The following is a 27,500-nucleotide window of genomic DNA, read 5'->3' as shown; positions in this document are numbered from 1 at the left end:
CGTCCTCTACTTCTCTCTTTTAATTCATCAGCTGTGAGATCAAAACTCTGTGGAGCTGATGTTTTATTCGTAGGCTTGTGCGCTAACATTAAAGCTGTCTGTATAATGTTTGTAAAGATGTATTCCTCTAATTACGTTACAGTTTCAGTTTAGATCATGTGAACGGGCAGCAAACGTCCATCAGGAGAGCACAACTGATCGATCTGCTGATGTGTTCATTTCAATGTTGAATTGAGAGCCAAAGCCCTGACTCACTGCATTACTCGAGATTTTACACGGTTTCTCCAGGCTTCAAGGTTACGGATAGATATAGAGAAAAACATATTATTAGTGCTGTGCAACGATTAATTGCATCCAAAATAAAAGTTTGTGTTTAAATAATATATGTGTGTGTACTGTGTATGATTATTTTGTATATATGAATACACACACATGCATGTATATATTTATGAAATATTTGCATGTACAGGTGAAACTCGAAAAATTAGAATATCGTCCAACAGTTCATGTATTTCTGTAATTCTAATTAAAAGGTGAAACTAATATATTTAGTATATATAACTATATACATATGCATGATTATACTTTTCAGAGGGCCGACATTTCTGTATTTAAAAGCCTTTTTTTTTTTTTGATTTCATGTAATATTCTAATTTTCTGACATTTTGAATTTGGGGTTTTCATAAGCTGTAAACCATAATCATCAAAATTATAACTTTTGCATGATATTCTAATTTTTCAAGTTTCACCTGTATTTACTGTATATATAATTTATATTATTGTTAAATATAAATATTTTATATATAAATAACACTTTTTTAAAATATACACATGCATGTGTGTGTGTATATATATATATACACATATATACACAAAACAATTATACATTATATAATTATTATAAAATACACATATATTGTAAAATAATACAAAAAATATTTTTTTTATTTTTACATTTTTTTTACATTTTTTTTTTTTACCTTGCTTCTGGTATAAATCGTGGGGCATTAGTTTTGGGTGCTGGGTCGATGTTACCCAAGCCCACAGACAGCTGGCATTAAACCCCCTGTCCTGGGTTCACGGTGGGTGATGATGTGTAACCTTAGAGTCCTGGAAACAGCTCACAAATCATCAGTGTGAACAGCAGCTTTCTCATTTCCCAACACTCTCCCTGTCTCCATCCCTCACACACACACACACACACACACACACACACACACACACACACACACACACACACACACGGGTCTCGTTACTGATAATACAGCAGTTTTGCCTCCACCGGTGGTTCCGGAGCCACATTCAGTCAAATTAATAGCCTAATTAGCAAATAAAATGGCTTGCTTGCTTGCCAGCGACTGTGGTTTAGTATGCAAGACATTTAGTCCAAGGGCGAACCATCGGTTAGTCTGTGATTAGCGTTTCCAGTGTACTCTATAATTCATTTTTCCAAACACTAGTGATTTCAGTGGAGGAAGAGAGAGGAGGACTTTAGGGATATAGTTTTAACTGTGTGCTTTGTGATCGGTCTGTTTGCGGTCTCGGTTCGATGTAGTAATGCCAGGCGAAACCTCGTAGCCTCGACTGATAAATGTTTCAATTAAATTAAATGTTTCTAAATACAAGTTACAAGTCGGGGATTGACATTCACTTTTTTGCTGACCGGCCACTGTGACTAGTTTCGAAAGTTACAAACCACTCGCCGTTTTCACTGGCCACCATTTTGACATCGTACCCATGTGGAAAACTGTCATATAGATATTTTTAATGTTGTGTCATAATTTGGCAGCAGAAATATTAGGCTGCTGTCACTTTAAGAGCTGACGCACGGATCCATTATACTGTTACATGTGCGTTTTCTTTCTCTTAATGTTTACATTCACTGTGTAAAATATAACTGACTGTGTTTACATGAAAACCCGCCAAGACGGTCTGATACTATTTTTGATATTATTTTGTGTGTATTTGAGTATTTAAGCGCAATAAGCAGTGAAAAATAACTCTGCATAATATAAATAATAATAATGCACTTTGGGTGTGAGCACAGAATCTGTAGGAATGAGTTCAATTATGCTTAATACGCGCAATTTCTCGCCTAAATTCAATCCCTGTAACACCAATAATATTCATCCGGAGCAAATCTGTCGGAGAGATAGAGAGAGTGAGTTTGTGTGTGTGTGTGTGTGTGTGTGTGTGTGTGTGTGTGTGTGTGTGTGTGTGTGTGTGTGTGTGTGTGTGTGTGTGTGTGTGTGTGTGTGTGTGTGTGTGTGTGTGTGTGTGTGTGTGTGTGTGTGTAGTTGATGAAGGCTATCAGATCTCCTGATGACCACCGTCTCGCTTCCGTGGATATAATCAGAACTGTAGATTTTCCTGTAAACAACACAGACACACAGTTTTCCCCTGAAAGAGAGAGAGTGTGCAGAAGGCTCGACATGTCCTGGTCTGAGACGACACACACACACAGTCTGTCTCCCCCTAGGCTCACACACACACACACATCTCTCACAGGACGTTCTTGGGTTCTGAAAACACCTTACGGTGTTAATTACCCTTCACGCAGGGGTCCTTCTGTTCCTCTCTCGTCTGTTTTCTGTGTTTCTCGCTGATCCTATCTGTCTTTTTCTTCTCTTTTTCCTGGTAAATGAGCTTTAAATGTGCAGAACACTTCGGCTGAAGACGAAACATCCCTCTAGATCGAATGGGTCCGCTTGCAGGGTTACGCTGATGCTATAATTATTACAGCGCTAATATAAATAATAACATTGCGCATGAATAGTGAGATCCGTTGCACTGCCGTTACTCTAATGCTGCGTCATTAGGAATTAAAGCAGAACTCACTAAATCTTTAAGTAGGTCCTGACTAGCAGAAGACCTTTTCCCCTGACACTGCCGTGAGGAATTACTGTGAGCTCCTGATATATACCACACTAATAACACTTTACAGTAATGCTCGGTTTGGTTAGTACATTTATTTTGTTTTATTATTAACATTTATTATTTCTAGTTATAACATTTAACTTTTCAATTTGTATAAATTTGTGTTACTAGAATTTTTATTATGAGCATTTTAATTTGTATAAATTAACATTTTCCTTTTTATTTATTATGAACCTTATTATAACATTTGACATGCCAAGTTGTATTAATTAACGTTTTATTTTTTATTTTATTCTTTTTTTTTATCCCTGTGGTAACATTTAACAAGTTGTATAAATGACCCATTGTTTTTAGTTTTTATCCCTTTTGTAACATTTAAAGTTGTATAAATTAATTTTATTCACCTTGTTGTAACTTTTAACTTTTTAGGTTGTATAAATTAACATTTTATTTTATTATTTTTTTTATTTGTAACCATTTTGTAATATTTAACATTTCAAGTTGTATACATTTATTTTATTGTATTGCATTTTTATTTTGTTGTAGTTTATTTTTAATTATTGTAACAGTTAAAAGTTTAGGTTGTAATCATTTTTTTTTGTTTATGTTTTTATTATGAACTTTTTATGAACTGTTTTATAACATTTAACATTTCAAGTTGAATAAATTAACATTATTTAAAAAAATATATATATTTTTTTTTATTGTAGTTCATTCTTAACTCTATTGTAACTCTTAAAAGTTTAGGTTGTAAAAAATTTATGTTAGTTTATTTTTTATTATGATTTCAAGTTGTGTAAATTAAAATATATTTTTTTTAACCTTAATGTAAAGTGTATCCAGAAAATCTCACAAGTCCAGAGATTCTGCTGTAGCCTACTTTAATACCATGGTATTTTTAAGCAGTAAAGTATGTCTCACTCTTCAAACTCATCCCAGATCAGCTCTTCCAGTCGTTTATTATAATAAGAGCAGTTTAGTGTTCTTCCCTGGATGGCAGTCGCTGATCTTTTTCCTCAGTTGTCTGCTTGTATCTCTGTGATTTGTTGTCTGACACCACTGAAGGTCACGCTCTTGTCCCAATGCTACAGTTCCTAAAAGCGTCTGCGTCCAACTGGCCGCTAACTCTGTTTTTATTCACTTGCCAAAGCTAAATTTCACTCTCATCTGCTGTTTGCCGGATGTTCATGTTGGATCCAGTTGAAAGGCTTCAGTTTTGAGTCTTAATGCTGTTCCTCAGAGAGAGAGAGAGAGACGTCCGTGTCTCTGTTAGTGCAACTAACAGCTGAGTCTAACGCTGAGTCACTGTGTGTACGCTAACTCTACATGCTAATGGATCTTTGTTTCTAATCCTCTTATAAGCGACTCTAAGCTACAGAGTCATTTAACGCCTGTTACGGGCAGGACCGGCTGTCTGTGACAGTATAGATGTGTGTGTGTGTTGTGTTGTCCAAGTTAAACCTGCTCTGTGCGCTGGCCTCTTCTTGTGGTTGCTATGGAAACGTAAAGTCGCTTGAAGATATTCAGTCCCCTCTCAAGAATGCAGAGCTCGACTGGAATGACAACGATGTGCCGCATTGTGTGTGTTTTTGTGTATGTACAAAGCTATAGTTTGCAAAACAAAATTGTCCTCAGAAGTTATCTAAACCTAGAAAACCTGCATTTGGGAATGTCCTCATTTGGAAAAATGTTTCATAATTATTTGTTACACCGACAGCTGATGCTCCTCAATGTCCCACACGGGATCAATAAAGTTCCCTTCTATCCGTCTGTCTGTCCCTGAGGACCTTTATTTAGAACTAATGCTCATTGTGTGTGTGTGTGTGTGTGTGTGTGTGTGTGTGTAGGGATGAGGGAACTGTCTCCTCCTCCGCTGAATCTGAAGCGTCTGTACGGAGAGACTCTGGAGTCGGAGCCGCTGTTGCTGATCATCTCAGCCGGAGCCGACCCGTCACAGGAGCTCCTGGACCTCGCTAGTCAGACCGTGGGCCGAGAGAACTACCATGAGGTCCAAATCTCTCTCTCTCTCTCACACACACACACACACACACACACACACACACACACACAAATACTCACTGACTCTCTCACACACACACACACACACACACACAGACGCACTCCCTTACACACAAACAGACACACTCACACACACTGACTCACACACACTCACACACACACACACACACAAACACTCACTGACTCTCACACACACACACACACTCTCACACACACACACACACACACTGACACACACACACACTGACACACACACACAAACACTCACTGACTCTCACACACACACACAGCCGCACTCACTTACACACAAACAGACACACACTCACTCACACACAGGCACACACTCACTGACGGTGCTGATCCACTTTTCCAACACGACTGTCGCGTGGTGTCGCGACGCCTCCTCCACATTTGTACGTTGATGGGCGTTCTTCTGTTTACCGCTATGGGCGTGGTTTTGACCGAGCGGGAAATGTTGCGTATCAGAACAGAGGACCTGCAAGAGACTTCCCCCTGTCTCCATATGCTCTACTTCTATTGGATAGTCGCGTCGCGTTCAACGGAATTCATTTCTATAAAGATGAGCATCGGCCAGCTTTTTGACGCGCAGCATTTTTCCAAATGAAGCGCCGCCTTCCCGAGATGCTTTGAGGCCGTGTTAAAGTCGCTTGACATCACCCATAGGAATAAAGTGGAGTGTCGCACGGACGAGTGGATCAGCACCGTGACAAAACAGACCTGCGCACACACACACACACACACACCCTCCATACATACTGTATAATCAGATATATTACACTATACACAAATACACCTGATAGAACGCAGGGTTATTATCATGAACTAAAACCATAAAAAAAAAAACATTTTCATTACTTGAAATGAAATAAACATTTACTGAAATAAACTAAAGTATTTCAGCTATATTGGCCAAGGCAACATTTCTCATTTTCATTTAGTTTAAGTTAAACTATTAAAGTAACTAAAACTACATAATAAAAACTATGTTATATAAAAATGACAAAAGCAACAAAATGAAGAAGACTTTTAATACAATTAAAATGAAAACAGAAAATATTTAAATTTTTATTTAATTAAAATAGTTATTTTAAATGCCGATCAAATTTCCAATATTACTGTTTTTATTGGAAATATGATTGACATTTAAAATAACAGTTTTCTATGTGAATATATAGTAAAGTGTAATTTATTCCTGTGATCAAAGCTGAATTTTCTGCATCATTACTCCAGTCTTCAGTGTCACATGATCCTTCAGAAATCACTCTAATATGATGAATTGCTGCTATTATCAATGTTGAAAACAGTTCATATTTTTGGGGAAACCGTTTATTTTTCAGGATTCATTGATGAACAGAAAGTTCTAAAAGAACAGCGTTTATTAGAAATAGAATCTTTTGTAACATTATGAATGTCTTTACTGTCACTTTTGATCTATTTAATTCCTCCTTGCTGAATGAAAGTATTATACTGTGTAAATGAAGGTGGCGATGGGTCAGGGTCAGGCTGATGTGGCTCTGCAGGCGCTCAGAGAGTGTGTTCGCTCGGGTGAATGGCTGTGCTTGAAAAACCTGCACCTCGTCACGGCATGGCTCCCCCTACTGGAGAAGGTATCTACTTCCTGTCTGTGCTTCATTATCAAGTTCTCTTCTCTTGTGCAATTAATTATAGTTGAAATGACTGTTGTTGTGAAGTGAGAGTGAATCTGTGTGTGTGAGATTACTTGCACATACTTTAATTGCTTTTTGTTTTCATTTCTCTGCTCCTTCTAAAAAAAAAAAATGTGTGTGTTGTGCAACACTTCAGATCTGTAATGGGTTTGGAGTCAATCAGATGAGGCTGTGAGAGAGTCAATCCCTATAAAACACACAAAAAAGATTGTTATTGGTTTGATGCTTTGCATTTATTGATTTAATTTGTTGTAGTGATGCATCTAGTGTGTGTGTGTGTGTGTGTGTGTGTGTGTGTGTGTGTGTGTGTGTGTGTGTGTGTGTGTGTGTGTGTGTGTGTGTGTGTGTGTGTGTGTGTGTGTGTGCAGGAGATCAACAGTATGAAACCCAAAGCCGGCTTCAGACTCTGGTTGACTGCTGAGGTCCATGCGAAGTTCACTCCCATTCTTCTCCAGTCCAGCCTGAAGATCACATACGAGGTCAGTGTGTGTCAGTCATTTCTCGAGTTTAATCGATTCTCACTTGATGATCTGAAATCCCAAGAATTTATATTTTAGTCTGATGTTTTCAGTTGATCCGTCTACAAAACTTCACTTAACATTATGTGTAGTGCGCCTAAATCACAGTAAGCTTTGTGGGTTACACTTTATTTTAAGGAGTCATTGTTTCAGTGTAATTATATATTTGAGTATTGAGTAATATTAATTAACGATACATACTTACTATAGGGTTTGATTTAGGGTTTAGGGTAGTTACATTTAATTATGCATAATTTACTGTTATCACTATGGTAAGTACATGTAACATAGACACTGTAAAATAAATTGTTACGACTTTGTGTTTTGTTGGTATTTATTTGCAACAAAATATCAGTCAGTTTTATTAATAAATTCAAACGATAAATACTGTTTTGATGCTCTTTAAATGTGGCGTGACAGATCGCTGTAGCTGTGAACCATCTCTTCCTCTTTACTACTAGTTATGGCATTAAATAAACATGAATGAACATCAGAAGGAATGTTGAAATAAACAGAAATCTCATGTAATCACTCAATCAGCGATTCAACCGCAGAAAGACGTCAGTAAAAAAGCTTGTGAACGATGCGTAACGTTATATTTACCTCAGAAAAGCCATTTTTTGTCCGTAAACTTGATTGTTAGCTAGAAAAATAACTCTAGATAGGAGCGTTTTGATAAATATATGCACTATATTACTTATTCATTATATTTTTTTTATGTTTTTATGGTTTTTATGACAGCCACCAATTAAAAACTTGGAGTAGAAACATAATTATATCATTAAAGAGTTATTATTATTATCATTCTAAAAATATTTGTACACAGCTTTAGTATTTTCCTTGAGCAAAATTGACCTGATATATATTCAAATTAATTGATATCTAATCTAATTGCGATTGGAATCGAATCACAAGCTTTGGGAAATTTGTGTCAATTCTCAGCCATAGAGTAACAGAGATGTGTCTCACATCTTCTAATAACATGTGTGTGTTCAGGCTCCTCCAGGGCTCAAGAAGAATCTGACGAGGACATATGAGTCCTGGAGCACGGAGCAGATCAGTAAAGGTGGTCACCTGACTCGAGCTCAGTCTCTCTTCTGCCTGGCCTGGTTCCACGCGGTGTGTCAGGAGAGGCGCAACTATATTCCTCAGGTACACACCTGTCACATGACTGTAGAAACACAACTATATTCCTCAGGTACACACCTGTCACATGACTGTAGAAACACAACTATATTCCTCAGATACACACCTGTCACATGACTGTAGAAACACAACTATATTCCTCAGATACACACCTGTCACATGACTGTAGAAACACAACTATATTCCTCAGGTACGCACTTGTCACATGACTGTAGAAACACAACTATATTCCTCAGGTACGCACTTGTCACATGACCGTAGAAACACAACTATATTCCTCAGATACACACCTGTCACATGACTGTAGAAACACAACTACATTCCTCAGAACGCCCGCAGTGACATGCTGGATAGAAAATATGTGAAATAAGTAGGGCTGCCAGTGCACGACTAAAGTTTTTTCCTAGTTGACTAGAAGTAGTTCATTTCAGCCATTAGTCTAATCGCATATTTATATTCATTTAATTAATTAAATATACATGGTAAAGAATACTAAACCATAATGAGCGTTTTCGTAATATATTGCCTATTCCGCATCTCAAAACACGCATAAAGCTTGCCACAAAGAACCGGCAAAAGTAATGATTATGCATGAGACATTTGAATTGTTTATTAATAAACTAGTGTTTTCTGTGTCAGTGTCGGCTGCAAAGATAAAGTTGATGATGCTGACTCGCCATCTTCGCAGTAGTGAACTATATGCACACTTCATACGGATTAGCCTACATAAGCAGAGATCAGCCCATTTCTTTTCGTTTTAAATTGTTTTGTTTAAAAGTAGACATTTCAAGCTTTCTATAGATATATTTCTCATGTCTGTGAGGCAAGTATCTTATAAGCTGAGTTTCGGTTCATTTATGAGACGCGCTGGAATTCACGCACCGCCGCCTCCGTGTCCTGATTATATTGTCTGTAATATTTGCTTATTTTTTATTAAATCCAGACAATTGGTTGATGAAACATTGATTGAAATTAAGATACGAAATTCACTTTCAAGAAAGGCTTTCTACAAAACAAAACTTCATCAAGTGGTCAAAATCATGTGTGACCCACTCCATATGTCTTCCGATATATTGCGCATCTTATGATCCTATCTGACTCATCTCATGCGGTTCCCTTTTCATATAATCAACATATATGAAATTTAAAAAATAACATTATATTATTTAAACATAAATATGAAGTTATATTTAAGTGTCACACTGCTCCGCTCTGCTCACGTGCTCTGTGTGTAACATACATCCATGTGTTTGTGCATGTGGGGGAGGGCTGTGATTTTTGAATAATAATCGAATAATACCCAACGATCTTCGAATATCAGTTTTGCTTGAAATGCATTTTAGTTTAATTTTCAAATTAGCGCCAATTCGGGGTGGATTGCTTTATTGGTTAGTTTATTAGCCTATTATTCTTAATGAAAAACACAACAACAAAACTGTGCACCATTATGAATGCCCGTGCCCGTGAGCATAAGTGACTGCTTACAAAAGCGTGAAAAAAAACGTAATTAGTCCAAACTTTTGTCCGGAAGTGTACATATGTGCGTCTCTTCCTCAAACAATCTCTGGAATTCAAACAGAAGCTCTTGGATCTGTTTGAATAATTAATTCAGACTGAATTAAACTACTGCGCGCCAGGCCTTTGAAGAGCTGCATTTAATTAGCTGATGCTGATGCATTTCTCTTTCGTAATGTGTCTCGCTCACTTCATCTGTCTCTTTCTCCTAAAGTGGGCAGGATCTAATAAGCTGTGTAGGAGAAAATGAATTCATTGAGCTGATAGTGTCTCTTAACAGGAGCTGTGTGAAGGAAAATATGTAAACTACTATTTAATTTTATATATACTATATATAATCAGGGCTTGACATTAACTTTTTTACTCATCATCCATTGTGGCTAGTGGTTTTCCAAAGTTGCTAGCCACTCAGCATTTTTACTGGCCACAATTTTGTCATTGAAACCATGGGGAAAAACTGCCATATAGATATTTTTAATATTATCTCATAATTTGGCATATATGTATTATAATAATTGGCCAGTATATTAGGCTGCTGTCTCTTTAAGAGCTGACGCACGGATCCATTATACTGTTTTATATAGCCAATATAGTGTCTTGTAGTCTCTATAATGTCAATATAGACAAAATCTGCAGGAATTAGTGAAATTATGCTACAACACGTGCAATTTCTCGCGGAAACTTTCATCCGGAGGAAATGAAACGGGAGAGTGAGGAGAGGCGGGTTTGTGTGTCACTCGCTGTTGGAGAGAGAGAGAGCGCAGCTGGTATTGTGTTTCCTGCGGAAGAGTTTCAGATATTTCAGTATCGATATGTATCGAAAAATGTTAAATATAAGTATATACACTCACCTAAAGGATTATTAGGAACACCTGTTCAATTTCTCATTAATGCAATTATCTAATCAACCAATCACATGGCAGTTGCTTCAATGCATTTAGGGGTGTGGTCCTGGTCAAGACAATCCCCTGAACTCCAAACTGAATGTCAGAATGGGAAAGAAAGGTGATTTTGCAGCAATTTTGAGCGTGGCATGGTTGTTGGTGCCAGACGGGCCGGTCTGAGTATTTACCAATCTGCTCAGTTACTGGGATTTTCACGCACAACCATTTCTAGGGTTTACAAAGAATGGTGTGAAAAGGGAAAAACATCCAGTATGCGGCAGTCCTGTGGGCGAAAATGCCTTGTTGATGCTAGAGGTCAGAGGAGAATGAGCAGACTGATTCAAGCTGATAGAAGAGCAACTTTGACTGATATAACCACTCGCTACAACCGAGGTATGTAGCAAAGCATTTGTGAAGCCACAACACGCACAACCTTGAGGCGGATGGGCTAAAACAGCAGAAGACCCCACCGGGTACCACTCGTCCCCACTACAAATAGGAAAAAGAGGCTACAATTTGCAAGAGCTCACCAAAATTGGACAGTTGAGATTTCTGTTGAGACTTTCAGATGGTAGAGTCAAAATTTAGCGTAAACACAATGAGAACATGGATCCATCATGCCTTGTTATCACTGTGCAGGCTGGTGGTGATGCTGTAATGGTGTGGGGGAAGTTTTCTTGGCACACTTTAGGCCCCTTAGTGCCAATTGGGCATCGTTTAAATGCCACGGCCTACCTGAGCATTGTTTCTGACCATATCCATCCCTTTATGGCCACCATGTACCCATCCTCTGATGGCTACTTCCAGCAGGATAATGCACCATGTCACAAAGCTCGAATCATTTCAGATTGGTTTCTTGAACATGAAAATGAGTTCACTGTACTAAAATGGCCCCCACAGTCACCAGATCTCAACCCAATTGAGCATCTTTGGGATGTGGTGTAACGGGAGCTTCGTGCCCTGGATGTGCATCCCACAAAGATGCTATCCTATCAATATGGGCCAACATTTCTAAAGAATGCTTTCAGCACCTTGTTGAATCAATGCCACGTAGAATTAAGGCAGTTCTGAAGGCGAAAGGGGGTCAAACACAGTATTAGTATGGTGTTCCTAAGAATCCTTTAGGTGAGTGTATATATACAGGGCGTATAAAATTATATTAAACGCTTAAAAATTATATATCTGTAAATATCTTTTAATGTTTTATCGACTTGCAGCCTAAGTACCAGTAGCTTTTACATTATCAGCAGACGTTTTTAAAGGTTTTCTTTCATACATTTGCTTAGATTAAATCATGCCTATTGTGAAAGTCTGGGAACAATTTAGAGCCAAAGAAAAGATGAATGACTTCACGCTGTCATTGCAGATTCATGTCTGGCTTTTGAAACATGACTCCATATTTAATCATGATTCAGAGACGTTTCAAGTGTGAGTTTCTATTGCACAGGCTGAATATATGAACTGATGATGATGATGATAAAGACGACGGTGTGTTTGTGTTGCACAGGGTTGGACGAAGTTCTACGAGTTCTCTCTGTCAGACCTGAGAGCCGGCTTTGAGATCATTGACCGTCTGTTTGAAGGTGTGTGTTGGTCATGTGTGTATCAGGGTGTTTTTATCTTTGCACATGTGAGGTCTCACTGTAGGATTTTCCTTGTGTTTGTGTATTTCAGGTGGGAAGGTGTTTCAGTGGGAATTCGTGCACGGTCTCCTGGAAAACGCCATCTATGGAGGCCGCATCGATAACGTGTGTGACCTGCGGATCCTTCGCTCGTACCTTCAGCAGTTCTTTAACGCTCAACTCCTCGCGCAGTCGCACACACACTCTCGTGTCAAGAAAACACACGCTTTCCCGGCTCAGATACACCTGCCCAACTCCTGCAGCATAGCGGTCAGTGCACTGCGTCCCCGTATGCATACTATGTGTACTATATAGTTAACAAGAATCAACCATCTTGTGCATGCTTTTTGCACTGATTCTACCCATAATCCTTTGCACGATTGGATTAAAGTCACCCTGATATGTGTGCAGGATTATCGTGTGGTGGTGGACGCTCTTCCTGAAGACGACAAGCCCAGTTTCTTCGGCCTGCCTGCAAACATCGAGCGCTCTTCACAGAGAATCATCAGCTCACAGGTGTGTGTGTGTGTGTGTGTTTCTGTAGAAGTCATGAGGGGTCAGAGGTGTTTTGAGAATATTGTGCTGAGCAGGACATTCCTCTACATCACAGGCGCGCACACGTGTGTGTGTGTGTGTGTGTGTTTGTGTGTGTGTGTGTGTGTGTGTGTGTGATTGTTCTTTCCTGTGGGGTGGAGATCATAATAAACTAACAGTCAAAGTGCATTCACACACAGGATTGTTTCCCAATAGTTTTTTACTGAAAAATCTTCACAATTTTTGACTTTCTTCAGACATAATATACGAACATTTTTAGCTAGTTAGAATCTCTTCAAATGTTCTCAGGTAATTTTTACTGTATTTTTTTGAGTATTTCTAATTTCCTGAAGCAAACAGCAGTGCTTGCGAGCCAACAAATGAAAAGTCTTAGCTGGTTCTATCAAAATTTAAACTTTTCCGTTTTGTAAGCAAACTGTTGCTATAACACATTAACATTGTTAGTCAACGGGAGACTTCAACTTTAAAGCTGACACAAAAACAAAACGTGTGAATGGATTCTGTATATTAAATAGTTTAAGCTGAATTAATTGTGGTTAAAGAAATATGCTTGTGATGCTTGACTGAGCAGTGCTAGAGTGTTCTGGTGTGTTCGTTGTTCAGAGTGGCTGCAGGAATCTCTTATTTTATATTGAATGAAATATGCAAATCAGTCCCATTCACTGTCACTCTTTCTTGACTTCACACACTCATTCTCTTTGTGTGTTCAGACCGTTACACTGCACTCCTATTTGTCACTGTCAGGTTTAGACTGATCTTTGTCTCTACTGCTGTAGAGACTGTGTGTGTGTGTGTAGCTCTTGTAATGAGACCAATTTATCATGTGTAAGAGTCGCCCACCCCTTCACTGCAGTTTGCCACAATCACAGAGAGATGGAGGATAGTGTACGGTGAGGTCTAATGTGCTCACCTCAGGTGTGTGTGTGTGTGTTTGCACAGGTGATCTCTCATTTGAGGATTCTGAGCAGGTCTGTAGCGGCCGGCTCCAAATTCGACAGAGAGATCTGGTCTAATGCACTCTCACCCGTGCTCAACCTGTGGAAACGCCTCAATCAGGTATTTTATCATCATTTTAGTAAACGTGTATCATAGTATACTCTTTTCTGTCTCAGATGTCCATGTTGCATGTGAAACGAATAACCGCTCTTTTCTGTAGGTTTTCTGTCAGTTCAGTCTTGTTTTTCAAGACAGCATATTGTGACAGAAACATAAAACAATCAGAGCTGAAATGTGCCACTCAAAATGTTGTAGTATCCTGCAGTGGTGTAACGATACTCATGTCACGATTCGATACATATCACGATACTGAACTCACGATACGATATTATTGCGATAGTCCAAGCCATATGGTAAAAGGTTGACAAAAAATGAACTGTTGATTAAAATGCTAAATTTGGTGTTACATTGTGTGTGTAAGTGAATAGGCTCGGACTTGGTGCTGGAAACCCAATGCACCGGACAATAGAGACTCCAGAATAACAATAGTCATGATTCTGAAGCTGAAAATACAGAATTATTTTAGATAAATATGCTTGCACTCTGTCACTCACTAATTATATTTAAATTAATGTAGGCCACTTTTACTGGTACCATAAGACATTTGGCATTATCAGGACTGACAAATATTCCCCCATTGCATTATTATACATTATATTCCACATTATATATAGTAGTTTATTGTAGTACTGACACTCTGTAAACTTTAATTTTTTTCTCACACAGTAATTTTTATTTTGGGTGAACTATACACAATAAATATTGTCACTATCCACGATAGATATTGTTGCATTTTTGTATTGCGCTATATAGTGACACGATATATTGTTACACCCCTAGTATCCTGGGAACTCAACAAAACACAACTTTATTTCCCAGCACACAATGCAGCTTCACTCTTGGAAATTGTGTAAAGCCAACCAAACAGCAACGGACAATTTTCACTCGCCATTTTGTGTGCAATAAAATGCATTAGACATTCTGTGGGCGTGTCCTTCTGGGCTGAGTCTAGGTTCTGATTGGTTATTGATTCCCGCCGCTCTCTGATTGGCTCTTGCACCGTGTAATAGATTATTTCTGTCGTGTCTCAGGGTTCCTCATTGATCCATCAGAAAGTGGCTCTGCCCAGCGAGGGCGTCGGCTCTCCCGTTCTCTCATTCGTCCAGCTGGAGCAGTTTAATGGCATACGATTGGTCCAGAGCATCCACCAATCGCTGGCCGCGCTCAGTAAGGTCATCCGAGGAACGTCCCTCATGACTGCTGACGTACACAAACTGGCCACTGCTCTTCTGAACCAAGAGGTAAGAGAGAAGGAAGTCACTCATGCATATTATTTAATTAAAGGAAGATATAACATTTTTAGATTTTGTGTTATATGGCTTTTCGTAAAGCATTGTTTCAGACTAGTGGAAAGAAAACATCAAAGCACAATTTTAGGTGTTTATTTTATTGCATTTTATCTAGTTGCATCTGTTTATTTCAAATATAACACAGTCAAACCAACATTTATTCAACATTTCTCACATTATCAGTTTATTCGCAGTAGTTTAGTAAATGGTAATAAAATATGACGAGTTATTAAATCAGTTGATATTTCACTGGTTTTGTCCATCCTTCTGTTAGACTCTCACTGATGAATTATGTTGAATATCTGTCAGCTGTTCAATTTATCTACACAATTACATAAAACCAATTTAGTTCAAACAATTACCAAGCAATGCTTAATGTGGTTCAGTCTGTGTGTAAAAAGGTGCATTAGCAATTAAAGAAAAAACACTGAAGAAAACATGGACAGGTCAAAGTGTCGAATAATTTTTGGTCTCAAATTTGTATAGATATCACTGGTAGTCGCTGTATGAAGAATACTGGGTATAATATGTAACAGTTTACTTTATTTTGTTATCCTCACTTACATAAATGAACTATAGTGTCCTGCACACACTAGTAAAAACAAATATCAAAAATTATATCTGGTGTCTGATTAATTTTTGGTTTGACTGTACATATCTTTAAAGGCCGTTAGTCAGAAATCTCCACTTCACCATCACCAAACGTTACAGTTTTATCAATCAATACAGTATGATAGACTGTGCTAATTTCCCCCTCACTCTGTGTCTCTCAGTGTCCGTTGAGTTGGCAGAATAAATGGGAAGGCCCGGAAGACCCGATGCAGTATTTGCGAGCCGTTGTGTTCAGAGCGCTCGCAATTCAGGTAAACAAACTCACACAGATGTTCAGATGTGTTGATTCAGCTCAACTCAACTTTTATTTATAAAGCACTTTCAAAACCATTAGAATGGACCAAAGTGCTGTCCATAAACAGTAAATAACTCTAAAATACAGAGAAACATAAAATAACATCAAAACATGACACCAAGAAAATCATACAACCAATCACTCACAGTTCTCAGACCTAATCAAACGCCAAAAACCTGATAAAATAAGTCTTCAAGTCCTCCAAAAATATCAATGCTCGACGAGGATTTTAAAGATAATGGCAACACATTCCAAAGTGCATTTGGGGTCGTGGAATGCGTTTGACCTTCTCCAGGTGTTCTTGAGTTTGTTTAGCCGTATCTATGGGAGTGTTATGATCCTAAAATTCGGGAATGCCACTAAGGAGTCGTGTTTGTTCAGGATGCACCTGGCCTTGTAAATCGGCCACATATTTTCCTGCTGTAATAGGCCCAAGACGCAAATTAGCTTATGCTATACTCGATGTGCATTACATATTTTCCAGTTTTCGACTGGAATCATGTTTTTTTTGTACTGTCCCTATATAAATAAACATATAAATAAAAATTAAAATAAAAATCATCTGACCTAATGAGTGTCACGAGACGCACTGCCACCGGTTTCCCATCATGCTCAGCAGACTGAGCAGAGTCCAGGCATCTCTCCCTGTTTTGCTAACATGAACCCACCAGAATGTGGGCCGCTGTGTCAGAGATGACTCATCTCATTACATGAGGGCTTTTTCTGTGCTTTTACACTCTTTTGTGCTTTGGCTTTGGATAAAAGCGCTGTCTGAAAGGCATGCTGTGAAGCTGATGGCATGCTGTTTCTGATAACTCTGGGTCACAGCGCTCTGATTCTTGCATTACACAATGTAGTTTGGTGATTTAACAACTATTCTGTGGAGCAGTCAAAAAAACATAGTAACCTGGTAACTTGTTTGTAACTTTGATAATCTTTAAGTGATATAAAGGTAAAATAATGTGCCCTTGTTCCTATGGTGCCTTATAGATAGATAGATAGATAGATGGATGAATGGATGGATGGATAGATAGAAGGATATATATATAGATAGATAGAAGGATATATAGATCGAAGGATAGATAGATAGATAGATAGACAATTAGATAGATAGATAGATAGATAGATAGATAGACAATTGGATAGATAGATAGATAGATAGATAGACAATTGGATAGATAGATAGATAGATAGATAGACAATTGGATAGATAGATAGATAGATAGATAGATAGATAGATAGATAGATAGACAATTGGATAGATGGATAGATAGATAGATAGATAGATAGATAGATAGATAGATAGATAGATAGATAGATAGATAGATAGACAGACATACACACACTGAAACTGACCTTGAGTGCAGGAAGGAGGAGGAGTTATGTGTCGTGAATATGAAAAGCATTAGACAAGGACTCGTGAATAATTCATGAGCACATCAACATCACCTAAAGGAGAGTTCATCACAGCTGAACCTGCAGCACCGTGTGTATTATCATGGACATTAATCACATGACTGTCTTCATGTACCATTGTGATGGTGTGTGTGTGTGTGACTCTGTGTGTGTGTGTGTGTGTGTGTGTGTGTGTGTGTGTGTGTGTGTGTGTGTGTGTGTGTGTGTGTGTGTGTGTGTGTGTGTGTGTGTGTGTGTGTGTGTGTGTGTGTGTGTCTGTGTGTGTGTGTGTCTGTGTGTGTGTCTGTGTGTCTGTGTGTGTGTGTGTGTGTGGAGCTGATAAAGACAAAGAGGAACACACACTTTACTTCCTCAGATTCCACAGAAAAAACACAAATTTTGACACACACACTTCAACATTTCTGCATTAGTTGATGTCATTTCTTTCACTTACGTGTGTGATTACGAGGGTTTGTTTAGATGTTAGTGCGACTGAAACTCCTACTACTGTAAACACTAAAGGAGTAAGTGTTAGCAGGTGTGTTTGTGATCTGCTAATGTGTGTGTGTATAGAGCTGTGTGAAGATCTTTCTGTAGATGGGAATCTCAAAAAATATAACTGAGCATTTACTGCCTTCTGATGCTGGGCTGAAATAACAACATATATTTTGCATTACGGAAATGAAGATTGCTTCAGAAGCATTAAAGGGGCTATGTGTAGCTTTTTACTTAAAAAAATCTTTAAGATAGAGTTTTCATTTGTACATTTATGAGCCAACCATAATGTAACAGAAAGAATTACACCTTAATGTCCACCACGGTTGCCTCTATCAGCCTGTAGGCTCAATTGTGTGGGGAGGATTTGGGTTCGAATTGGCACGAAAATTCACAAAATGTGACGTCATGCGCGTTCTCGTCTACTTGGGCTTACATCCGTACGGCAGCCATTAGTAAGCAGCGGCAATCGCTAGCAGTAATGCTAGTGTTTCAAATGGATTCTGCGGACGGAAAGAAGTGACCAGCCTCCAGCACAATCCAGACGCCCACGGAAACTCCTCGTAAGTTTAAAAAAAAAAAAAGGCGTATCTAGTGCGGCCAAAATAGAGAGTGACCGGCATCGGGCATATATTAATATAAAGTAGCACTGCAACATTTTTCTAAAATATGGTCTGTCAAACAATAACCTTACAGTACTGTAACTTTTCTTACCTCTGTAAACATGCTGGTGAATCTCGATGAGCCGTCTGTGGTTGCTGCGGCAACTCTCTGCTTGCTGTGGTCGTGCTCGTACGAGCGTGCGCACCGAGAACGAGCACGAGACTGGCTGCAGTTTCTCTAACGGCCACTGGTGTCAGTAACGGTTAGAAATTTCAGAACCTACGCAATGCTCCTTTAAGATGTACATTTATTGTATTTTTGACAATATACTGTATTCATTTCACATTTTCTCAATTCTCATTAAGTAAAAAAAAGCTATAATAATAACATTAATTTTATCACTATTATTTATTAATAGAATCAAACAAATAATAATGAGTTTATAATGTTATTTTTAGTATTGCAAAATAGCAGTAATATTGAAAGAGAATTTTGTAAATTTAAAACGGTAACAGTAATCTGATTTTCCGATCAAAATTATGATAATTATTCATATTATATTCTTATTCTTATTATTGTTTTATTTCATAAAATATTTTTTTAAATGTTAATTTTTTTTAAATAATTATAATGATTAGTATTATATATTATTAGTTGTAGTATTTACATTTTAAAATTATATACATCAGGGTGGTATTTTGCAGTAGTCAGTGCATTTAATTTACTTTAATAGTATATTTGCTATATTTCATGTTATTACAGTATTTTTACTATAATATAGTAGAAAATGAACTGCATTACTATGAGAATTTGAGAATTATAAAAGAAAATCATATGGTTTTATATTCTTTATATTATGATTCTTTTGATTTTGTGGTAAAATGTGACCCATACATGTTTTCATGAGATGTAGTCACAGGGTCATCGACTATCCTGAGACGTGTGTGTGTGTGTGTGTGTGTGTGTGTGTGTGTGTGTGTGTGTGTGTGTGTGTGTGTGTGTGTGTGTGTGTGTGTGTGTGTGTGTGTGTATGAGAGAGAGTGTGAGAGTGTGTGCGTGAGTGTGTGTGTGTGTGTGTGTGTGTGTGTGTGTGTGTGTGTGTGTGTGTGTGTGTGTGTGTGTGTGTGTGTGTGTGTGTGTGTGTGTGTGTGTGTGTGTGAGAGAGCTGGAAATGAGCCACCCCGGCCTGGAAAGCACCTGTCGCGCGTGACGAACTGTCCGCTAGTGATTGGAGTTAGTTTGACTGTAATTAGTTCTGCGGAGCGAGCTGACAGAAACGCTTCTCGTGATGAACGTGTTTCTTCAACTGAGGATGATGATGATGATGGTTTTAGCTGCGCCCTCAGGTATTGAACCAAACGCCTCAGAGAGAACGAGCGAGCAAATAATCCAGTCAACATGAAGGAACGAGGTGTGGATGGGTGAACTTCTGCTTGATGCAAAGATATAATACCAAAGCAATTCAGGGTTCAAACTCCCTCTGCAGTCCATCCAAAACACACAGTGTGTATAGAAGTCTTAAAGGTACAGTAGCAAAACCAGGAATTAACAAACATAAAGCATATTTTGCAAACGCCCCTTTAACTCATGATGTCTCTCCCATCTCAAACATCACAAACTCAGCTCTTACAGTGCTTGTGAAGGCATGTCTCAACAAGCAAACGCAGACTTTTCAGTAAAACTTTTAGCTGTGTGTTATGTGTCATAAGTAAGCAGAAACACTCAGTGTAGTGTGAACACAAGCGTCTCGCTTTTAAAAAACCCATCCAGCGAATCTGCATTGGGCGCATTTTCTTACATGACGGACCACAACTGTTTGAGGCCGAGTTAACATTATAAACTGGTACATGTGTGTTTCTGAACAGGTGCATGAAGATGCTGTGTGACCTGTGTAATCTGTGAAGGTCTAAATGCAATGATTTTTGAACAAAATTGAATGTCTCTTCGCATGTAATGTGTCAGTCATGGTCCCACACCCGCTAAACACCCTCTGGCTCCGCCTCCTACAGTAGCCACGCCCCCAAACTCTGAACGGACAGCTCGTAATGGTTTAATGATGCCTGGGAGGCTCAATGTTTACACTTTTGGGGGAGATAAACCCATGAATAGCGCACTAATAGTAGTCAATGAAAGAGAATATATTTTAACACGAAAAATCTTACATACTTCACCTTAAAGGGTCTGAAATGATACTGAAAACATAAATTGACTGTTTTTGGTCCATGAAAACCGGCTCCTGAAATGATTATTAAACTGAAGCTCGAGGTCGTGGAGGTCCGTGTGCAGAGAGCCCAGGACAGATTCCTCATTCCCGATCCTGTAACAGATAATTGGATGTTATCCGTCACCGCCATTATGACGCCCACCTGCTCCAGGAGTCACATTTCTACAACAGCAGCTGTTTACATTAAAAACTCTTACCGACCCCAAACCTTTGAACTCTAGTCTATATTCCTGTGTTTTATTATAAGCACAAGCATTACTATAAGCACACAGTTGCACTGTTGTTCATCAGCACTGAGGTTTATTACTGCAACACTTGAGTGTATGCTGTTGTCTTAAACGTGCTGTTGATAACTTTGTTTATTTTGTATGAATCAAAAGTGACACTCATTAAATAATTATGTATAAAGGGTAGGCATAATAAACACCTTTTTCAGTTATGTATATGTATTTTTTTTTCTTTCCTTTGGAAAATTATCTGTGAGGACCGAAATAAATTAAAAAAAATTGAATAATAATAATAATAATGATTTTAGAGATGGATTTAAAGTGTCTCCTGATGCTTCTAGAAAGAGTCTCTGCTCTTCTGAGACGTAAAGCACAGAAAGTCTGGAGTCTGTGAGGAAAAGCAGCGATTGTTACTGTACTACACACCAGCAGCACTCACATCACTTCTGTCATCGCACGCCATGATCTCTGTGACCAATCACTCCAGTGTGTGTGTGTGTGTGTGTGTGTAGGGCTGGGTGGAGAGGGCTGAGAGGGCTGGACTGCTGTCGGAGATGCTGGATCTGTCGGAGCTTTTCCACCCGGACACTTTCCTGAACGCCCTGAGACAAGAGACCGCCAGGTGACCGACTTGCGAACATATATATATATATATATATGTAATGATAATGAAAATTAAACCCCTGATAAAACACATGCTAAGGTAAATTTGAGGTGAAATATAACTTATCTCGCACACACATGTTAAAGTAATTAAAGATATATTACAAGTATATGAAAATGAAATGCACCTGATAAAACTCATGCTAACTACTACATGTATATATATATATTTATATATATGCAATGATACTACTATGGTAATCTTGAAAGTATCATGTTAAAGCCATTGTATATTTCAAAGTACCAGAATATTATCATCTGACACTGCAAGTAATACTGTGGTAGTACTATGGTACAAAGATTACTGTGGTACATGGTAGAAAAACATGAAAAATATCATATAAAAATATAAATATTAATAATAATATATAAAATATTAAAAATAGAAATAATATATATAATGCATTAAAATAAAAATATATAAAAAATATATAAAATATAAATAAAAAAACATTACATTATATTTTTCATTGTATATATATTTCAAATTAATTAAAATATAATGAAGGTAGATACCTACTATAACAAAACAACTGCAAACAATAAACTTGGATAATGTACATTATGTTCATTTGCTAAACTTATACATATACTCCTACTAAAGTATAATTTGCCTGATAAACACCTGCTAAACTAAAGACTTGTGGAGATGTGTCACATACACGGGCTTAATGAACCCGAGGCTCTCTCTCTCCTTCTCTCTTTCTCTCTCTCTCTCAATCTCTCTCACTCGAGACGCCTAAACCTGCTAATCTGAAATCAGAGCTAACAAACACTACTGCACATTTACTAAGATAAATGATGTAATCTACCTGACATATACACAAGTCTTAGAGTACAGTAGCACAACAAGTCTGTTTAAGAGTCAAAGCCAGTGTCTTCTGAAGTTTAGAATAAACATGTAGGTTTTATTGTGTTTTTTAAATGACGTCTGTTTTAGGTTGATGAGCTGCTCGATGGACAGTCTGAAGTTTGTGACGTCATGGAGGGGCAAGATTCCTGAAGCAAGACTACAAGTGAAGGTACAAACACTCCCTCCTCTGAAGAAGTGTGTGTAACATGATTCAGCTGAGGTTCTCTGGTCCATGTTAACTAAACTCTCTCTCTCTCGCTCTCTCCCTCTCTCTCTCTCTCTCTGTCTCTCTCTCACACACTCTCTGTCTCTCTCTCGCTCTCTCTCTTTCTCTGTCTCTCTCTCTCTGTCTCTCTCTCCCTCTCTCGCTCTCTGTCTCTCTCTCCCTCTCTCGCTCTCTCTCTCTGTCTCTCGCTCTCTGTCTCTCTCTCTCTCTGTCTCTCTCTCTCTGTCTCTCTCTCTCTGTCTCTCTCTCTCTCTCTGTCTCTCTCTCGCTCTCTCTCTCTGTGTCTCTCTCGCTCTCTCTCGCTCTCTCTCTCTCTCTGTCTCTCTCTCCCTCTCTCGCTCTCTGTCTCTCTCTCTCTCTGTCTCTCTGTCTCTCTCTCTCTCTGTCTCTCTGTCTCTCTCTCTCTCTCTGTCTCTCTCTCTGTCTCTCTCTCTTTGTCTCTCTCTCTCTCTCACACTCTCTCTCTCTCTTTCTCTGTCTCTCTCTCTGTCTCACACTCTCTCTCTCTCTCTCTCTCTCTCTCTCTCTCTCTCTGTCTCTCTCTCTCTCTCTCTCACACCCTCTCTCTCTCTTTCTCTGTCTCTCTCTCTCTGTCTCACACTCTCTCTCTCTCTCTCTCTCTCTCTCTCTCTCTCTCTCTCTCTCTCTCTCTCTCTCTTCCGGTGCACGCTGGGAGCGTTTGGGTGTGTGTGGGGATTCGTAAGAGGATGACTGTTATTTATTTTTTTCCTTATTTTTCATCTTTAAAATTTGGGGTATAACAGTTAGTTAGGTTAAGTTGAGTAGAGTTTTTTGGGACGGTGTTAGGATGTTCCCGCGCCAGGCGTGGAGGTGGGAGACGTGCTAGTTGCAGTCTTTGAGAACATTTCTTCGGCTTCGAGGATGAACAAGGCCGTTGTGATTTTTGTAAAGGAGGAAGAGGTAGCTAATCGTCTCATTATCAACGGAATCGTGGTAAGTGGTGATTTTATTAATGTTTCACCGCTGGTTACACCGACGACACGTATAACTATTTTGAACGTCCCCCCATTCATTCAAAATGACGAGATTGAGCGGGGATTAGTTCGGTATGGAAAGTTTGCTAGCGCAATTAAAATCGTTCCACTTCGCTATAAAAATGCAGCATTAAAGCATGTTATGTCGTTTAGGAGGCAGGCGTTCATGTTTTGGAATGATCCGGAATTAGATATTTCTTTTAGAGTATGGCACGAAGGAAAGGCGTACATGGTGTATGCAAACTCTGGAAGTATGAAGTGTTTTGAGTGTGGAGATGTGGGCCATAAAAGGATGGCGTGTCCACATAAAGTTCAGAACAGTGAGGAGACTGAAGGCCCTAGTGATGCTGTCAAAGTAGCAAATAGATCTGAGACCGTAAAACAGTCTCATGCTGGAGAGACGAGTGACGGTCAAGATCAAAATGCTAAACAAACTGATGATGTTGTTGGTGGTGGTGGTGGTGAGGATGATGTTGATGAGTCTGGTGAGAAAGGTAAAAAATCTGGTTTGTCTGAACAAAATAAAAAGGCTGAAGCTAATGTAACTGTGGATAAAGAAGTGGCAGGGACATCTGGATGTGTTGAAATGTCTGAGCCTGAGGATAAAGATATAAGAGATGATGATTCAGTCTCTGATATTTCTGAGATAGGTTCACGGGTTTTGGATGATACATACACACTGCAGGAAATTAATAATTTTTTGGATGCAACATTTGGAAAAGTAGTGGATGTTACAGATTTTTTCCCAGACACGGATAAATTCATTGGGTCAGTGTTGTCGCTGCAGAAAACTGTTAGTTACGAAGCCTTAGATAAAAAAAAAGAGATTTCGTCTGAAGAAAATTATAACAAGGTTCAGGAAGAATAAAATGCATGCTTTGAAAAAAGTAAAATAAAGTTGCACATGGTGATTTCTAAACTTTGTGTGTCACATTTGTACCTGTCCTGTCTCTTTTATTCATTTTTTCTTATGGGGCTTTTAAGGGTGGGCTCCTTGAATATAAATGGAGGCAGAGATAGGACAAAACGGGCAATGGTTTCAGAGTTTCTTAAAATTAATCGGGTTGATGTAACCTTTTTACAAGAAACCCATACCGATACTGACAATGAAAATGAATGGAGTATGTGGTGGGAAGGGAAGCTCACTTTAAGTCATGGGACAAATAACAGCGCAGGAGTAGCTATTTTATTTTCGAAAAATATCAATGTTAATATTTTAGCTGTAGATGAGGTTATGTTGTTAAATAAGATTGAGGTTTGAGGAATGGTATTTGTGTTAATGAATGTTTATGCCCCAAATAATGGGTCGGAGAGGATGGCATTTTTTATGAAAATGACAAGGTTAATTAAGACAATTGATAGTAATGTATGTATTGTTGTGGGAGGAGATTTTAATTGCACCACAGACTTTACAATTGATAGAAATGGTGAAGAGCCACATTTTCAATCCAGTATGATGTTGACAAAAGTATTGAATGGATTTGAATTACTAGATGTGGAGAATGATTAATAAAAGAGCTAGACAATATACTTGGATTAAAGTAAATGATAATAGAGTTAGTGGTGCAAGATTAGATCGATTTTATTTGGGTAAAGTATGGAATAATCGGGTGACGAATGCTTCTATTTTGCCTAATGGGTTTTCAGACCATCACATGGTTATTCTTGATTTGAATTAAAAAAATATGTCAAAACCTATTTATTACTGGCATTTTAATGCTAAATTGCTACAATTTTTGTGAGTCATTTAAAACATTTTTGGAAGAACTGGAAAATGAAGAAAGATTTGTTTGAGAATCTCAGTCAGTGGTGGGATGTGGGTAAAGTTAACATAAGGATTTTGTGTCAGAATTATTCATCTCATATTGGATCGTTGGTGAAGGAAACTGTGCAAAGATTACAAAGAAAAATGTAACTTTTAGAGCTGGACATTTTTTAATAATAATGAACTTGTGCATGATGATGCTCTACGAAGGAAAAATAAAGAACTTGGGACTTTTCTACAAGCACAAGACACCGCTAATAAGGGCACGGTTTTGCTCTATTAAAGACATGGACATTTTCAATCTTGAAAAGAAAAGTACAATGCAGAAGCAAATGTTTCATCTTCGTCGTCATGATGGTTCTATAACAACCGATCCTGTGGAAATAAGGAAGATGTCTGTGGATTTCTATTCCCAATTATATGCTTCTGAAAACTGTAACTGTGAAAGCGCTGAGGATCTACTTAGTGATCTACCAAAGATTGAGAGTGAACAGAAAAAGACTCTGGAGGATAACATTACTTTTCAAGAGCTTACAGAGGCAATGCAGCAGTTGTCACGGGTAGATCCCCAGGAATTGATGGATTGTCTACTGAATTCTATCAACGTTTTTGGGGTATTTTAGGAGAAGACTTTTATGAGGTACTGTCTGAATGTTGTCACAGTAAGATACTTCCCATAAGCTGTAGTCGGCAGTATTATCATTACTTCCAAAAGATCTGGGACTTCTAAAAAATTGGAGACCAGTGTCATTGTTGTGTGTTGACTACAAAATATTCTCAAATTGTTTGTCTAATAGATTAAAGCATTATCTGGGTTTTTTGGTGCAGAAGGATCAAACATACTGTATTCCTGAAAGATCTATAATGGACAATATTTCCTTATTACGCGATGTTATTGAAATAAGTCAGGTAAATAATTATGAAATTGGTGTTCTTTCTCTAGATCAGGAGAAAGCATTTGATAGAGTTGACCATGGGTATCTCTATAATGTTTTACATCATTTTGGCTGTGGTGATACATTTATTTCATATATTCAGTTGCTGTATTCTCATGCATTTGTTCTTGTAAAAGCTGGTGGTGGTTGGAGTGCACCAATACCGGTTTCTAGAGGAATTAGGCAAGGCTGTCCACTCTCAGGACAGTTATATAGCCTTGTCATTGAACCTCTTTTGTGCAGGTTAAGGAGGAATCTCAATGGGGTCTTAATTCCAACTGGAGACAATGGTGTCCGTATCGGCTTATGCTGATGACGTTACTGTTTTTATTTCAGGCCAGGATGATGTTACAGCTTTAACTAAGAACATTGAGCAATATGAGAAGGCATCCTAAGCTAGATTAAACTGGGGAAATAGTGAGAGTTTTCTTATTGGACAGTGGATGGGGAAAAGACCTCTGCAGCTTCCTGGTGATGTGAAATGGGGTAGGGAAGGGCTGAAAGTTTAGGGAATAGTCCATTTCAGATGAAGAATTGGTAGGGAATGGTGGAGAAAGTGATTGCCCGATTGTCTAAATGGAAATGGCTATTACCACAGTTATCGTATAGAGGGCGAGTCTTGGTTATTAATAACCTAACTGCCTCTACACTGTGGCACAGGTTTATTGTCATGGAGCCACCCAATGAACTGATCTGCCGTATACAAAGAGCATAAGTGGACTTCTTCTGGAGTGGGCAGCACTGGATCCGGGCAGCAGCGCTGTATGGAAGGTGGCCAGGGATTGGTGGATGAGAGGAGTCGTATCAGTGCCTTCAGGACACAAGCTGCACAGAGACTCCTATATCATAAGGACTTGACTTGGGCACAAACTGCTTGTGCTTTGCTACAAAGAGCAGGTGGACTGGGATTGGATAAACATTTATTCCTAATAAAGTTGGAGGAGGTGAGCTTGTCTGAGCTTACACCGTTTTACAAGTCTATGCTGAAGGTCTGGAGAACTGTTTTTAAAGTAGAGCGGGACATTGATCCTCAAGGACACTGG

At 38.5% G+C, this 27,500-nt stretch overlaps 1 protein-coding gene across 1 annotated transcript in view; it reads left to right on the top strand.

The window, feature by feature from the left end:
- The window catches only part of dync2h1 (dynein cytoplasmic 2 heavy chain 1), a 115,120-nt gene that overhangs the window by 82,206 nt on the left and 5,414 nt on the right, over positions 1–27,500 (top strand). Inside the window, exons 78-89 of the mRNA XM_077207100.1 lie at positions 4,725–4,885; positions 6,399–6,524; positions 6,953–7,063; positions 8,099–8,254; positions 12,155–12,230; positions 12,322–12,539; positions 12,681–12,785; positions 13,764–13,880; positions 14,912–15,121; positions 15,943–16,032; positions 21,533–21,642; positions 22,624–22,705. Coding sequence (XP_077063215.1) covers positions 4,725–4,885; positions 6,399–6,524; positions 6,953–7,063; positions 8,099–8,254; positions 12,155–12,230; positions 12,322–12,539; positions 12,681–12,785; positions 13,764–13,880; positions 14,912–15,121; positions 15,943–16,032; positions 21,533–21,642; positions 22,624–22,705 — 1,562 coding nt within the window. The remainder of the gene's footprint in view (positions 1–4,724; positions 4,886–6,398; positions 6,525–6,952; positions 7,064–8,098; positions 8,255–12,154; positions 12,231–12,321; positions 12,540–12,680; positions 12,786–13,763; positions 13,881–14,911; positions 15,122–15,942; positions 16,033–21,532; positions 21,643–22,623; positions 22,706–27,500) is intronic.

Source organism: Siphateles boraxobius, unplaced genomic scaffold, assembly GCF_051911475.1.
Source record: "Siphateles boraxobius isolate OS27281-9 unplaced genomic scaffold, OSU_SipBor_1 6, whole genome shotgun sequence".
Classification (NCBI taxonomy): domain Eukaryota; kingdom Metazoa; phylum Chordata; class Actinopteri; order Cypriniformes; family Leuciscidae; genus Siphateles; species Siphateles boraxobius.
The sequence above is the reverse complement of the archived record's forward strand: the minus strand, read 5'-3'. Positions and strand labels throughout refer to the sequence as shown.